Source organism: Mauremys reevesii, linkage group 20 (genome assembly GCF_016161935.1).
Source record: "Mauremys reevesii isolate NIE-2019 linkage group 20, ASM1616193v1, whole genome shotgun sequence".
Lineage (NCBI taxonomy): Eukaryota > Metazoa > Chordata > Testudines > Geoemydidae > Mauremys > Mauremys reevesii.
The window spans coordinates 5,471,487-5,485,226 of record NC_052642.1 but is presented as its reverse complement, the minus strand read 5'-3'; the positions used below and the strand labels follow the sequence as shown (position 1 = coordinate 5,485,226).

The 13,740-nt window shown below is 44.1% G+C and overlaps 1 protein-coding gene across 5 annotated transcripts in view; it reads right to left on the bottom strand.

Annotated features, from left to right (window-relative positions):
- Positions 1-13,740, bottom strand: part of AP2B1 (adaptor related protein complex 2 subunit beta 1) — a 108,320-nt gene that overhangs the window by 85,089 nt on the left and 9,491 nt on the right. For 4 of the 5 annotated variants that reach the window (XM_039507373.1, XM_039507375.1, XM_039507372.1 and 1 more), the window contains exons 2-5: positions 11,753-11,810; positions 7,760-7,865; positions 5,952-6,087; positions 3,818-4,063 (exon numbers count right to left, since the gene is read on the bottom strand). In XM_039507373.1, the coding sequence (XP_039363307.1) occupies positions 3,818-4,063; positions 5,952-6,087; positions 7,760-7,865; positions 11,753-11,789 (525 nt within the window). In that variant the 5' untranslated portion in view covers positions 11,790-11,810. Of the gene's footprint in view, positions 1-3,817; positions 4,064-5,951; positions 6,088-7,759; positions 7,866-11,752; positions 11,811-12,696; positions 12,770-13,740 lie in introns of those variants that run through there. The other variant, XM_039507374.1, reaches the window with a different exon arrangement.

Sequence of the window (13,740 nt, the reverse complement as noted above, 5' to 3'; positions counted from 1 at the left end):
TAAGCTGGAGGTGGCGGCTTAAGTGGACTAACCATCAGATCTGAAATGCCAAGAAAGCCTGCATCTCCAGGGCCAAGTCTCCAGCCATTCTTCCCTCAGATACAGGCATAGTGGAGGAAGGTTCTCTTCCACGCAGTTCATTGTTTATGAAGCTTTTAGAGGAGACCTTAAGAAATGAGTTCTGGGATTTTCAAAGGAACCTGATGGAATTAAGCATTGAACTTCCCACTGAAATTCAGTGGGTAGCTAACTCCCTTAGACCACACTAGAAATCTCAGTGGCATACAATGTACCATGCCAAGCATACCAATAGCACTCAATACTAAGTGTAGTATCCATAGCAAAAATTCCCCTTGCTGTTACTGTTGAGCCACGTATGATCTGATGGAAATTGTCAGCAAAGCACCAGTACTTGCGGAGCACTAACACTGTACGCCAATCTAAGTTACGCTAATTGTTACGTAAGTTATGTAACTTAAGTCAACATAACTTATATCGACTTAAAGCGGTGTCTACACCGAGCTACATCAACAGGAGAGTGTCTGCCGTTGACATAATCTACCTCTCGTTGAGGTGGATTAATTAAATTGATGGTTCAGGTCTCTCCCATCGACTTACCGCATCTTCACCTGACCCGCTAAAATTGACGCTGCTGCATCAATTGCAGCAGTGCTGATTTAGCTGCATAGAGAAGACAAGCCCTGACAAAGACACAAGCAGAGTTAGAGAGATACCGTGACAACTACCGGTATTTCCAAAGCCTGTTCTGAAATGTCTTAGTATGTACGTTCTCTTTATATATAATGGTAGAACAAAGGGCTGTGGTTTCCAGATAAAATATAAATTAAAACAATAAAGCAAATCTGTGATACAGAGGAACTGTAAGCACACCCAACCCTGCCTAGTTTACATGAAGTTATAAGGCTACATGGCTAGCATCACAAGTCACGCTCATCCACAAGGGGTAGCAATGTTTCAGCCTTTTTTGCAATGACAATATAACTGAAAGACCCACACAAACAAGGGAAAAAACTAACTAAAAAGGGGGAGTAGTGAAACTGACATTATGCCATGTACTGTCAAATGCACAAAGCAAACAATAGGAAACAAAACAGAATTGTTTTTCCTCTCACTTTTTTCCAGTTACAGCAATCTTAGGGGTTACTGGTAGCTATAGTAGGCAAACCCAAAGGAGGAGGAGGTGTAATTTTTAAGCTGATGTTCCCCTTTAATTGCAACAGGCATGAACAACAGAGGGAAAAGGAACATTTAGCAAGTTCCAGTTCTGACATAGAGCTTACTGGTAACTGCAGTTGTCATTCACTGGGTGAGAAAACCATTTCCCCTTAGCTATGTCTTCAAACCTTTATTTACCTTGGAAAAGCTGTCTTGCCACCTACCCACGGGGTGGGGGAGAGGGAAGCCAGACTCATTGGTCTACCCTTGCAGCGATGAATTTCATAAGAGGCTCTTCTCTTCACACTATATTCAAGACCTCCTCCTCGAACCTTTTCCTGATGGACATCTGCACTATGACACCAGTTGCCTATAGCTGAACTCCTAGACAGAGATCATACCCTGACTTCGCTGTGGTAGCCCCTTGAGTGCAGGAACTCTCTCTCCCTAAATATCCAGCTAGCCTGTCCCTTTGCACTTCTAAATAAAGACTGAAGAGGGTTTACGGGCTTAACGACTGTTGGCTTCTGGATATGACTCCACTTCCTCTAAATGCCCCTCAGTCAGCTTTTTCATTTATCATCTGCTGTGGGCTTTCTTAATGTAATGCCCATGTTTTAACTGTTAAAGACAATACTTATTTACATTCAAAAGCAAGTGCTGAAACTTGTAGCTCCTCCTAAGATTATAGAGAATTCTCCACTTTGCTTAAAGCAACTGCAGTAAATGGTTTGGACAGGCCTAGAGACAAGAGTTCAGTGCCACACAAACAAGATCTCTCTCCTGACTGGTAGATATCGGCACCTGCACAGCAAAGGTACAGGCCCTGTATCTGAAATCACCGAAGCTCAGGAATCCCAAGGTCTCTTCTTGCCGTTGCATCAGACAGAGCAATTAGGGACGTGGTATCGTATAAACTTTATGGTAGATTTTTTACTCTTATTGAGGAATATGCAAGATATGAACCCTGAGCCTTTTGCACCCATCAGAGGGCAACAGAATGGTGCTGATGAACTCCGACCCAGGAGAGCAATAAATGAGTGCAGGGCCCTCAACTGATGTCAGTGTGCTCTCTGTCTGTGTACTGCATACAAGTACAAAGAGAAGCAAGACTTCCATGACAGCAACACCCACGAGGGCAAGAATTTTATTTGTCCTGGGAAAAGGGAGCAATCTCATGGCATCTACTTGTACCTGTAACTGCACCAGCTCCGAATTTCCTTAGAAAGCCTGAGTTTGTTTTCATTTAGTACAAACGTCCCCACAAAGGTGCTCAACTCCTGGCTTGAAGAGCCACTGTCTGGCTGGGAAATCTCCTCCCCTCCTGCCCCATCTTTAGATATTAAAATTATTAAAAATGAGGAATAACTCAGTGATGGTGCTGGGAGTGGCTCCAGGACCGCCTGCAGCCCTGCATCAGGCAGTGCCGTTCTCATGGCTGGGGGAGCCGGACATGACTCATTTAGGAGTCAATGAGTACAGCTCCTGACCTGGCTCAAAGAAGCACTGACACTACCACGCTCCTCTCTTTGCAGGAGCTGAGCAGCACAGCATTCCCAGCTCAGAGCCCAAGCTGTGATTCCTCCCGGAGGGAGGCTGCGGATAACTGTGTAACAGTTAAATGACCTCTGGTGCCAATGAAGAGTTCTTAGTGGTTTACAGAGAGAGAGAGAGCGCTCGCGCAGGAACATCTAGCTCTTGGCAGAGCTCAGATGGAAACATTCAACATATTCTCAGGGATCAACCCTGAATTAAACAAGCTAGTATCGGAAATGAAGGGAAGACAAAAACAAGTCTACTGTGTGTCAGCACAGCTCAACACTTCTATTATTGCCAGCAGAACCCACAGTCTCAGAAAGAAACAGGAGATGCCTTTTGAGAGGACAGTGGCAGCATTTCACCATCTCCTAGTAGGGCTGGGCAATTACAGAATGAGATTGAATTTCACAGTTATCCAATTTATCTGTGTTCATTATCTGAGACAGAAGAACTGGGCAGGGGAGTAATTCTCAAGTCCCAGCCAGGGAGAAAGAATCAAGAGATAGCTGACTCACTGGCTGATTTCAATGCCAGCCCCACTGAGGCACCAGACACCGTTTCATAACCACCGCAGTGCAAAGGGTGACTGGGCAAGCCAGAAAGCTGATCAATACGTCTTTTCAAATCAGTAAATCTATTAAAGAAAAATATTGCAATATGCTTCCAATCTTGCCTCTTGACTCCCGTCAGGCACAAGTTCTGATTCACACCAAAATTGTATTTTCATTGCCCTCTACCCTTCAAAAATTCAAACAAACAAGTTGACATTTCTTTTACTCCAGTGTGGCTCTTTAATGCAGCATTTTGCTAAACTGGTTGGAAATGGAGGCAGATGTACACACCAAGAAAAGGTCTGGCGTAAACTGAAGTTTTATGTCTATAAAGGTTTTCAGTGAAAGATTCATGTGGTGGAGAAATCTACAAAGACACTGAGAATGCGAGTGTGTTGGAGGAACAAGCCACTCCCCGCTCTTTATGGGGGCTGAATGTTCCCCAGTAGACACATCCATAAGGACGTGGGACACTGAGTGCATTTAGGAACTCTCAGGATTCTTGATTACCTGCCCCGTTACAAGTATGAAGTGCATTTGAGGTACGTTACCATTGGATTGGAGTCTGCAATCAGGTCACGTAGGGAATCCAGGAATCCCTGATCCTCCACCATTTGGGCATTGATGTCATGCAGCTTCGCCACACAGACGGCTGCCGTTTTCCGCACATAAGGATCTTCATCCTTCAGACACTTCCGGAGCGGCTCGCACAAATACTCAGTGATCTTATCCACACGGATGCATCCCATAGTACGGACTGCCAGAGCACGGATCAGCGGATTTGGATCCTCACAGTCCTGCAGAGGGAAGCAACAGCAACAAGTGAGTTTGTAAAGCAAGCCACTGATGTTTTTCACCATAGCTGCTGAAAGCCGGGAATTCTTAGAACACAGTGATTTCTAACCCTGGTGGTTTGAGGTAGTGACTGCTAAAATCATGTGAGAATTCAAGTGGATGTAAGATGGCAATTAACATAATGGGACTTTCTTCCAAGTCAATTTCTCATAGACCTCCAGAACTAGAAATAAATGTTCTTCATAGTGTCACCATGGAGCTGGGGTTCACAGCCATGGTAGTTTGCAATGCATCAGACCTTAGCTATCATAGATCTCTCAGCCTAGCAGTGCTTTTGTGTGTGGGAGGGTGGGGTGCAGAACTGGACACAGTTGATCTCGCACCTCAAGACCAATGTAATTTTAACTCGATTTTAAAAATTCAGCCTCTGTTTCTGCTAATTACCAGCAGGATTAATCTATATTGTTAACAAAGTGCTTCAAAATTCAGTAGACAAAAGACCGAAGCATGAAAGCCCCCAACAACACGAGGCACGCTTACCTCGCACTATTTAATCTCTTATGGTGGAAAAACACCTGAAAGGGACTGATTTTCAGACGTATACATGGAAGTGATTCTCTGACAGATGCGTTCAACTCCCGGAAGTCAGGAACTGTAACTAAGATGGTGACTTAGCCTGAACTGTTCCAAACTACGTTACTGTCCATCAAAATTCACCCCCTCCATAACACATTAGAGGGGAAATTTTAAAGCAGGAAAAGGAGGAGGTCAGAAAGTGCTACATCACTCACTAATAAGATATAATGGATAAACTACATTCTGCCCCATGAGTCTGCTCATGTAGGGAGCTGCACCTTCACAGCTGACCTTGGAAAGCAGATGTCCCTTCTGAACTCCCCGCCCCTCCACCCACAGCAGCAAGCTCACACCCTCCTGCCACACCAAAAGCTTAGAAACATGCTCTGACTTATTTACTGGTACTCTTTGGATGTTGGCAGGTCAATTCAATTCTATTTAGAGCATTAAGCCACAGTATACCGAGGAAATAAGTTCTTTTAGTCAAGTATGTTAGAAGATGTAGATATAAATGACATGGTAAAAGTATGTGAAATAATGAACAGTACAAGAAAGGTGGATCAGACTCTGTTATTTACTCTGATGACACAAGAAAACAAGGGAACAATCAATGAAATTGAAAGGTAGGTAATTTAAAACTGATAAAAGGAAATACTGTTCTAAATAAATAGGGGGGAGGAATAGCTCCGTGGTTTGAGCATTGGCCTGCTAAACCCAGGGTTGAGAGTTCAACCCTTGAGGGGGCCATTTGGGGATTTAGTTGGGGATTGGTCCTGCTTTGAGCAGGGGGTTGGACTAGATGACCTCCTGAGGTCCCTTCCAACCCTGACAGTCTATAATGTACAGTTAACCTGGGGAACTCATTGCCACAAGGTATTGAGGCAAAGACATTAGTGGGATTCAAAAGAGGACTAGACATTTCTATGGATAACCAGAAAGTCCGGAGTTATAATAAAGGCTAAAACATGAACAAGGAACATAAACCCTCCTGCCTCAGGACATAAGGGACCCTCTAACTGATGGGGGTCAGTAAAACTTACTCTGGGTGGTCCTCTCAAAACCACCTACTGCCAGACTTATGCAGCTTCTTCTGAAGCACCGGACATTTGCCACTATCAGATATGGGATACTGGACTGGAGGGACCTCAGGTCTGAGACAATTTCCTGCACCCCCACAGGAGTCCCACACGAGCCCAAGGACTGGGGAGTACAAGTACGTAGATTACCTGCAGCCTAGGAGAAGCACATGCCAAACAAAGCACATTGACATGAACTGTACGAGGCTGTTTTCTGATGAGCCCTGGGCCAAATTACCTTCACAAAGCTGTTGACAGCCATAATGGCCATATCCGGCTGACTCTTGGCATAGTTCATTAGGTACAGGTACACCAGCTTCTTCAGCTCCAGGTTGTCGGTCTGCATGCAGTTCACCACATCTGGAAAGAGCGAGCTGGATAAAAGGAGAGTGGAGGGAGGGGAAAGCAAAGAAGTCAGATGAACTGTTGCACGAAGGGTAAATGACCCGTTTGACCGCATGACAGTGGAATCAACGGAGGCTAGGGGAAGTCTGAAGTTCTGTTCAAATCAGAGGGCACTTTCCGCCCCAAACAAAGTTTGGAGACGATTTTATAATAGTTAAATCATTTAATCTCCTCCTGTGTTTTCATATAAACCAGTGCCTAGAGCAGGTAAAATAAAATGCTCTTATAGAAGACGTATCTGATTATGAAGTTGACTGAACAATGTTAACATCACGTCTAGTTCTGGGGTTCACCCGAAACAACAGGGAACGGAGCAACACTTCACAATGTTTAGTAGGGGACAGGAGAACTGATTTAGACTGAAACTGTAAACCAAATTTCAACCCAGTATAATCTAAAACAATTAAGAGATTTAACCACAGCTCATATAAATGCCAAGTAGCAATCTGTAAGCAGCACTTCAGAGGAAGGTTTTACTGGATTACTGCATCTCTCAGGTGATGTTATGCAGATCTCAAAGCTAATGGGTCCTGGGGTACTTGAAAGGTGCTGTCTCTTTAGTTCAGCATCTCCGCTGTCCTGCAGTGAAGTCATAATGCTAATTTGCAACCCTACATTCATTTCCCTGGCAACAGACCATGAACCCAGGATTATAACGACTTTACTGCAGGATACAGGAGAATCTGGAAGCCTTGACCGAAGCAAATTGCTGCAAAGACAACATGAGAATACTTATAGCTATTTGCCTTTTGTATAAACATCCCTCTTTAGGAGTTTGATGCCATGTCAAAGGCCCAGTTTGATGACTTAGTTCAAATCATAACTTTGTCTGATAGCGACTGGCATACAATCATCTGGAAACAATACCTCTGAGTTACCTTTTTAAACTAAAAACAACCCCCCCATCTAGGCTAACAAGTGGATTAAAAAAATGTCAGCCCAGATAAGACGCCTAACATAGCTAAACTACGAACAGGTTTTGTTTAACAAGACTTTGGCTAAACCGGCACTGGAGAATACTTTTTAATTCTGTGCATTCATTTATTGCCCATGTAAGTGAAGAACCAGAACTGGTTTGAACCAAGCAAAGTGCTAGCAAGCTTCTTCCCAACCACCACCACCACCACCTTCCAGCAATCAAATAAAGCACTTGATCCTGACCTATGATGCCTCTACTCTTCCAGCCCTGGAGTTCTCCAAAGGAGATGTCCATTCATTCCCAGTTTAGGACAGTATGATGGACAAATATCCATAGAAATTAAGAGGAGACCAGCAGGATAGAGTATTGGACTGGGACTCAGGAGACCAAGGTTCTGTTCCTAGCTCTGCCACTGGCCTGCTGAGTAACCTTGGGCAAGTCACCTCCCCCGCACTCTGTGCCTCAGTTTCCCCATCTGCAACATGGGCATGATCCTGCTCTCTTTCATAAAGTGCTTTGAAGAGTGCTATATAAGAGCTAAATGCATTTCACTTGTAACTGGGTCAGAATTAGTAACAAGGTTTCCAGATGTTCAGAATCCATCAAACCTCCCAAATGATTGTGTGAATTCAAATGCTATCACAGTGTTTCAGGACAGAAAGGCTCCCAACACAGGAGATGATGAAGTTGGAGACCATATGGAAGAGGGAAAAAGCCTTTACCTGACATCCTTCCCCACAGTCATGGCAGCAATAACCTTCTTCACCGCTTCTTTCCTCTTCTCTTTCTTCTCATTGTTGAGTTCGGCCTTCAGTTCAAAGATCTCTCCTGCAAGGAGACAGAACAGTCTGAATTTCATGAAACCAGTGGCTCTAGCTTTAGAGTTACCAAAGTGACTTGTGCTCCCATCAACGCTGAAATGCTGCTTCCATCATCTTTGGGCTAGTGGATGATTCGTGAGGTTATAGGAGGCCCCAGAAGAACTGCAGCAAGAGCTGCACTGGGGAAAATAGAAAACCACCAAATGAGAGGCCCAAATTTGACAGCCTGAGGCAGAAGAGACCAGCAACGAGTCAGAGTGATTAGCCTTTGGAACAGAGCTCCAACATTGCTCAGCCCATTCACCAGTTAAACAGCAGTGCTGATGAGCTCCTAAGCGTGGTAAGTGATCTTAAGAACGTCTGGGGGTTGCTGTTCAGCCAAGAGAAATCAGGTGATCTTCTTTGCTCTAGCAATGGTGCGGAGGACACGGCCACAAAGAAAAATGCTAATAAAAGCCACAACGTATGTCAGAATCTCACCACTTTCCAGGGCACTAAACCACATCGCTAAATTAGCCACTGAGAAAGAGCACAAAGAAACTATCATATAACAAGGATCAAAAAGATTGAGGGTGCAGAGAGGGGAGACGCTGGACTAGAACGTGTAAGAAACGGTGGCTCAGTTTAGCTGAGAATTCTGCCCAGACTTTCCTAGCTTCATTCTTGTCACTGTTTGCTTCCTGCAAGCGCAAGTGAGGGAACAGTGGGATGACACAGATCACTGTGCAATACAAGCACGGCAGGACCAGCAGCATCAAAAATAGGGAAGGACAATTTTAGTCAAACAAAAAAACCCAAAAAACAGGTGAGGCAAAAAGATAGAACAAGCAAAAGACACTCAAGGAAGAATCATGCCTGGATTCAGAGACCACCTATAAAATAACTGAAGAGACCCTTCCTGAGATTAATTCTTCCAGCTATACCCTTGTACAAACTCAGTTGAGGCCTTAACTCTGCTCAGACAGCAGCTGTAGGACATGCCTGGTTTGGAAAGGAAGCAAACCCTTCCCTCACTGGGAGCTGATTTCCCAGAGCAGGCATCACTATCATCCGAAACCACAAGCCATCTAACAAGGACACATAGCACAGCAGGAATCAAGGGTAACACATCAGGGGTGAGCTTTTGTGGAGGATCAAAGTGCCCCTGGCAATGCTACACTCTAGCGCAAACCTTTGCTCCACATAGACCAATGCAGACAAACTACTGTAGGATTCTCCTGGAGAGCCCATGATTGCAATACAGAAGGGCTGAACGGTATGAGAGGTGCCTGTTTCCCAGATGTTTGTGTGGGTCTAAAAATATCTGGCAGAGCCAAAAACGTTTTTAGGGGGTGGAGGGTGGCCTTTGGAGTGGGAACAAGGACTTCCAATCTGAAAGCATGATAGCAAACCGCTATGAGAACAAAGCTGCATTTTCTGTCCCTACAGATTTTCTGGTTTCTCTCGATCGCTGCTCAAACAGGAAAAGGAACCAGCAAGCCAGGAGTCTATATGTGACAACAGTCCCTTTGGGATGGAAAGTTGTGCTGTTGATTCCACCATGCCAGACTGCAGGTGGAGGAAATGAAGGCAATTATCTAAACCGCAAACAAAATATGGCAAGGGATTTGAAAACTATAAAGAACACATTGAGGAAACGGATTCGTTAGCATCAGGCACTATTGTTGATCTTGTTTAAAAGCCAGTAATGCGATATGGGCTAGTGAAACCTGCTTGGCATTTCATACCAACTCATTTAAAAGAAGACTGCAATCAATACCCTTAAAGATGTTTTATTCCAAATGGCATTTTTAGGACAGCCTAGCAGGCAGGCATGTCTGGGAAAAAGGCAAAACAGCCTGGCATGCTGAGAGGTACATAAATCCTACTTTTCTCCCTAAACATTAGCTCAGTTCGTGAAGCCTAGCAAGTGCTGTTTGATTCACGAATACACTGGGTGCCAAGAGCTTTGATCAGGCAACACCAGGAAGTCAAAAAGGAATGAACTGCAAAGATGATAGTCATAAACTATATGCCCTCTCACTTCCTCTGACGATGGGCCATTATGTTAGCAAGCCACAGTTTCCATAGGAAACAGCAGCAACAGCAGAATTGGCTTGTAGAACGATGCATTAAAGGTGCTGAGTTGTTATAAATGACTTTTATAATGCTGTAAATTCACACTGTGTTTAACAGAGTAAAGTATGTTCCCTGCCCTAGTGCCAATGATTCAAGCAGGCCATTGGGAAGGAACAGAAGTTACTGTTCTGAAGAACAATGTTGTGGCTGCTTCCATTGCCAGCCATCTGAGAAAGACATCCAGCTCATAACTCTTATCAAGAGCAAGTCTGAGAGTCCGACTGAGCCAGTATGCAGCACCAGTGTTTTCCTTGTGTCTGCATCAGTTTCTGTAGAATGTACACACTTCTGTTTTTTTAAAAAGGTTATAGCAATCTTATAACCATCCCAGTGAGATCTAATTTCCTGCTGCCTGGCTGAATCTGAAGCTAGGGCTGTCATTTCTCTCTAAGGGCTCATCTATATGGGAACACTCAGGAAAGTTGCTCCAAATTAACTTCTAAAGTGGATTAGTTAAATCATATTAAATCCCCGTGTGGACACACTTATTCAAAATTAAAGTGGCCTTAATTCAGTTTAGATGAATTTACTGTGACTTAAGCTAACACCAAATTAAGATCTCTTTAATTCTGAGTAAGAACATCCACACAGGGATTTACTGCAGTTTAACTAAACCATTTTAAATTCACACCTTTCATTAATCTGAACTCAATTTCCTGAGTCTCCCTGTGCAGAAAAGCTCTTAAAAAGATGTAAATTCATTTTGTTTCAATAGGGTGTGCACTCTGAAGCATAATGACAACACAAATGGCAATACGGATCATTCAACAGAAACATTTAGACATTCTGACACAGTCAAAGGAGCTAGAGACAAAAATCAACATTTTCCCCCAACCCAGACTCCGATCTGCAGCCATAACAAAATGCAGGATCAGCAGCACTAACGTCCATAGAAAAGGCAGAGATTGGAGGGCTTGGAGTTAATGGTCTGTATTTACTGCTAGTCCCTTAGGCCAGAATTTAAGAGTAAGACAAATGACTCCACAGTGGTGGAGTAAGGGAACGCCTCCCTGAAGTGTGCACCATGACTACTTTATACCCATGAGCCACGATATGTCAGAAACACCACCTCTTTCAACAAGGTGTTACGGATGATCACTAGGGCTAAGTGACACCCATGGTTACAGTAAAGTCATGTGGAGCACAGGGGTGAGGGGTTTGGTTGGGGGAGGGATGAATTGGATATCTGGCTCTTCTGGTAGATTTCTCCATGGATTTTGAGAAGGCAGCAAGAGAGGACCCACTTTTTAGAAAAGAGTCTGTTGTGAGCTCATAACAAGCCTCCCAAATGGCTAAAAATGTGCACATATAAACACCCAGACCCTTCAAGCCTGTTCTTCCCCGCCACCCAACCCAAGCACACGTCTAGTTGTCTGACTGGACAACTGTCCATGGTCCTGAACCCTCAATCCAGCCCTAAACCTCCAAACAAGTCAAACATTTCAAATCTCCAAGTTTTGCTTCCCTGATGCTGCGGAAAAGCAGGGAGTCAGGAAAGGTAATTTGAGTCACTGAGTTTGTGCATTGCAAAACTATTCAGCACTTCAGTCCTGCCTTTTGATGCTACCAGAGGAAAAGGGGGAAGGAGGGGCTCAGTGACTGTTTCATGGCCTACTTTTGAAGAACTTCTCCCTGGATGATTGAGAGGAGAAATGGGGACAAAGCTAACAGGAGAGCACAAATTCTTCCAAGTGGAGTTCCAAAAAGCCACTTTAAAATGATAGCCAGCCAGCATCTCCAGGAACCTGCAATATTTGGTAAGAGTTTAAAGCTAACCTTTTTTATTGGTTGTAAAATACTTGGAGTCCGTCATGGTTCCGATTCCTTAGCACACCTGCAAGAACAATGAACACGTGAATAGAAGTTGCAATCACTGTCAACCACTATGCAAACTACACCACGCAGAGAAACAAGGCTTGGCAGGAATACCGTAAGGGAAAAAGGGTTTGTACATACAACCTTTGTGCCGCACCAACTAGTGAGGTAACTTAGCAAATACTTTTTTTTAAATCGAGGAAGTTTCAACTGCAGTTTGCTGGCAAAACACGGCAGTTTATTTTTGATAGGGCAGAGAAGGGGTTCAACAATCTCCCACCCTGTTCTTTCAATCCTCCCTGGTGTGGATGTTTTTAATTATACTGAGGGAGAGAACCTTTATGTGTTCTCCAGATATTTCATTCACCTCCTCCCCTCAAAAGTGAGGTTATATTTAAGAAGTGTTCATTTATGGAATCAGATTCACGTTTCAGACCAACCCATTTCAGACAATGGAGGGACATAAGTAAGGAAAGGGTAGTCTCCCCCTACTGGTGCATTTTGGGGTTGCATCACAGAAGTAACCGCAAACCAGACCATTCCCCACATGCATCAAAAAAACGTTTTTCCTCATACACAAAGCATCACTTTTTAAAAAAGTGTTTTACAATAAACTTATGGAAACTTGAAGCTGAAATCTCTTCCATCTCACTACCACGCTATCTGGACGCTGGCCTGTTACTGTAGGGCTGCACTGCAAATGCTGGTTTGCTGTTATAGGTACGTTGGTCATGAGGACCAGGTTGCATGGGGACACGTTGGTCTGTTACTACAGGACTCCAGTCAGAATGGCTTCCCGACTACTTGCACTTCTTTGTTTCACAAAATGGAGTGGATTACCAACAACATGTACAAATTATAGGGACGTCACAAACATATCAGGAAGAATGTAGAATCCATTTCACCTTTTTTTTTTTTTAATGTGATTGGTGACGGCCAGGGAGGAAAGAGACTCTCCCACAAACTATTAGACAGTACCTGGGAAAAAGACAAGCATGGGAGAAAGAAGTCTCATTTCTTTTGATTATTAAATTAGTATCACAGCCGAAAACCTGAAATATAACTTGCCCCTATTATTATCCAATCAACTCCTTTCCTAATTTTTCTCCCTCTCCTTTCCTGTTTTTGTCTGATCTCCTTTCTTGTCTTATGTGCATTTCTGTCTTCTCCATTTCTCTTGCTCTCCCTGTCTCCACTCATTGCTGCTTCTCTCTCTCCAGCCCCTATTTCACTCTTACTCTTCCTTTTTTTCCTGGGATAGGGACACCTCTGTTCTTCCTAATGACTCTTCCTCGGCTGAAAAACTGATGTAGATCCCCGTGTAACAGACTGAGCCTGCGCCCTCCTCCTGTCAGCCTGAAGTGTTGGCTACAAAACAAACAAGACAGCTTTTCCCCACGGGCTGATTCTGCTGCCTCCACAGAGCTCCCAGGCCCTGCTGGCCCAAGAGAACAAATCTGGTTTTGAACTCTTTCTGTCCCAAAAGAATAGCAGACCAGCAACCACTTCCTGTCTGTGCTGCTCATCCCCCACCATGCTAAACACATCCTTTTGGAGCTTCTGGTCCTATCATACCTCCTTCCCTCATATTATGCTTATCTATTCTCCTTTGCCTCCAGATGATGCTTAATGCTATTGTTTCTCTTGCTTCAGCAGTAAAGTTACTATGAGTAGTAAGAGCAGAAGTAATGAGATAATCCTGGTCACTTTCTGTTTTCTCCATGTGGGAGACTCTAGGCACAGCTGTAATCCTGTCCAGCTGCCAAGGAGTGGGATACAGCAATCCTCATTAGATCTTGCCTGTGGTGCTCTTGCAGGTGTACCTACCCTCAGCCCAGCAGCTGCAGCAGGGTGACCTTGATCAGGACTGTTCACTCTGGTTCTGCTACTGCTTTACCACTGGGCTAGCTTTGTGTTTGGGAACAGCAACACAAGAGGTAGTTTTGAAA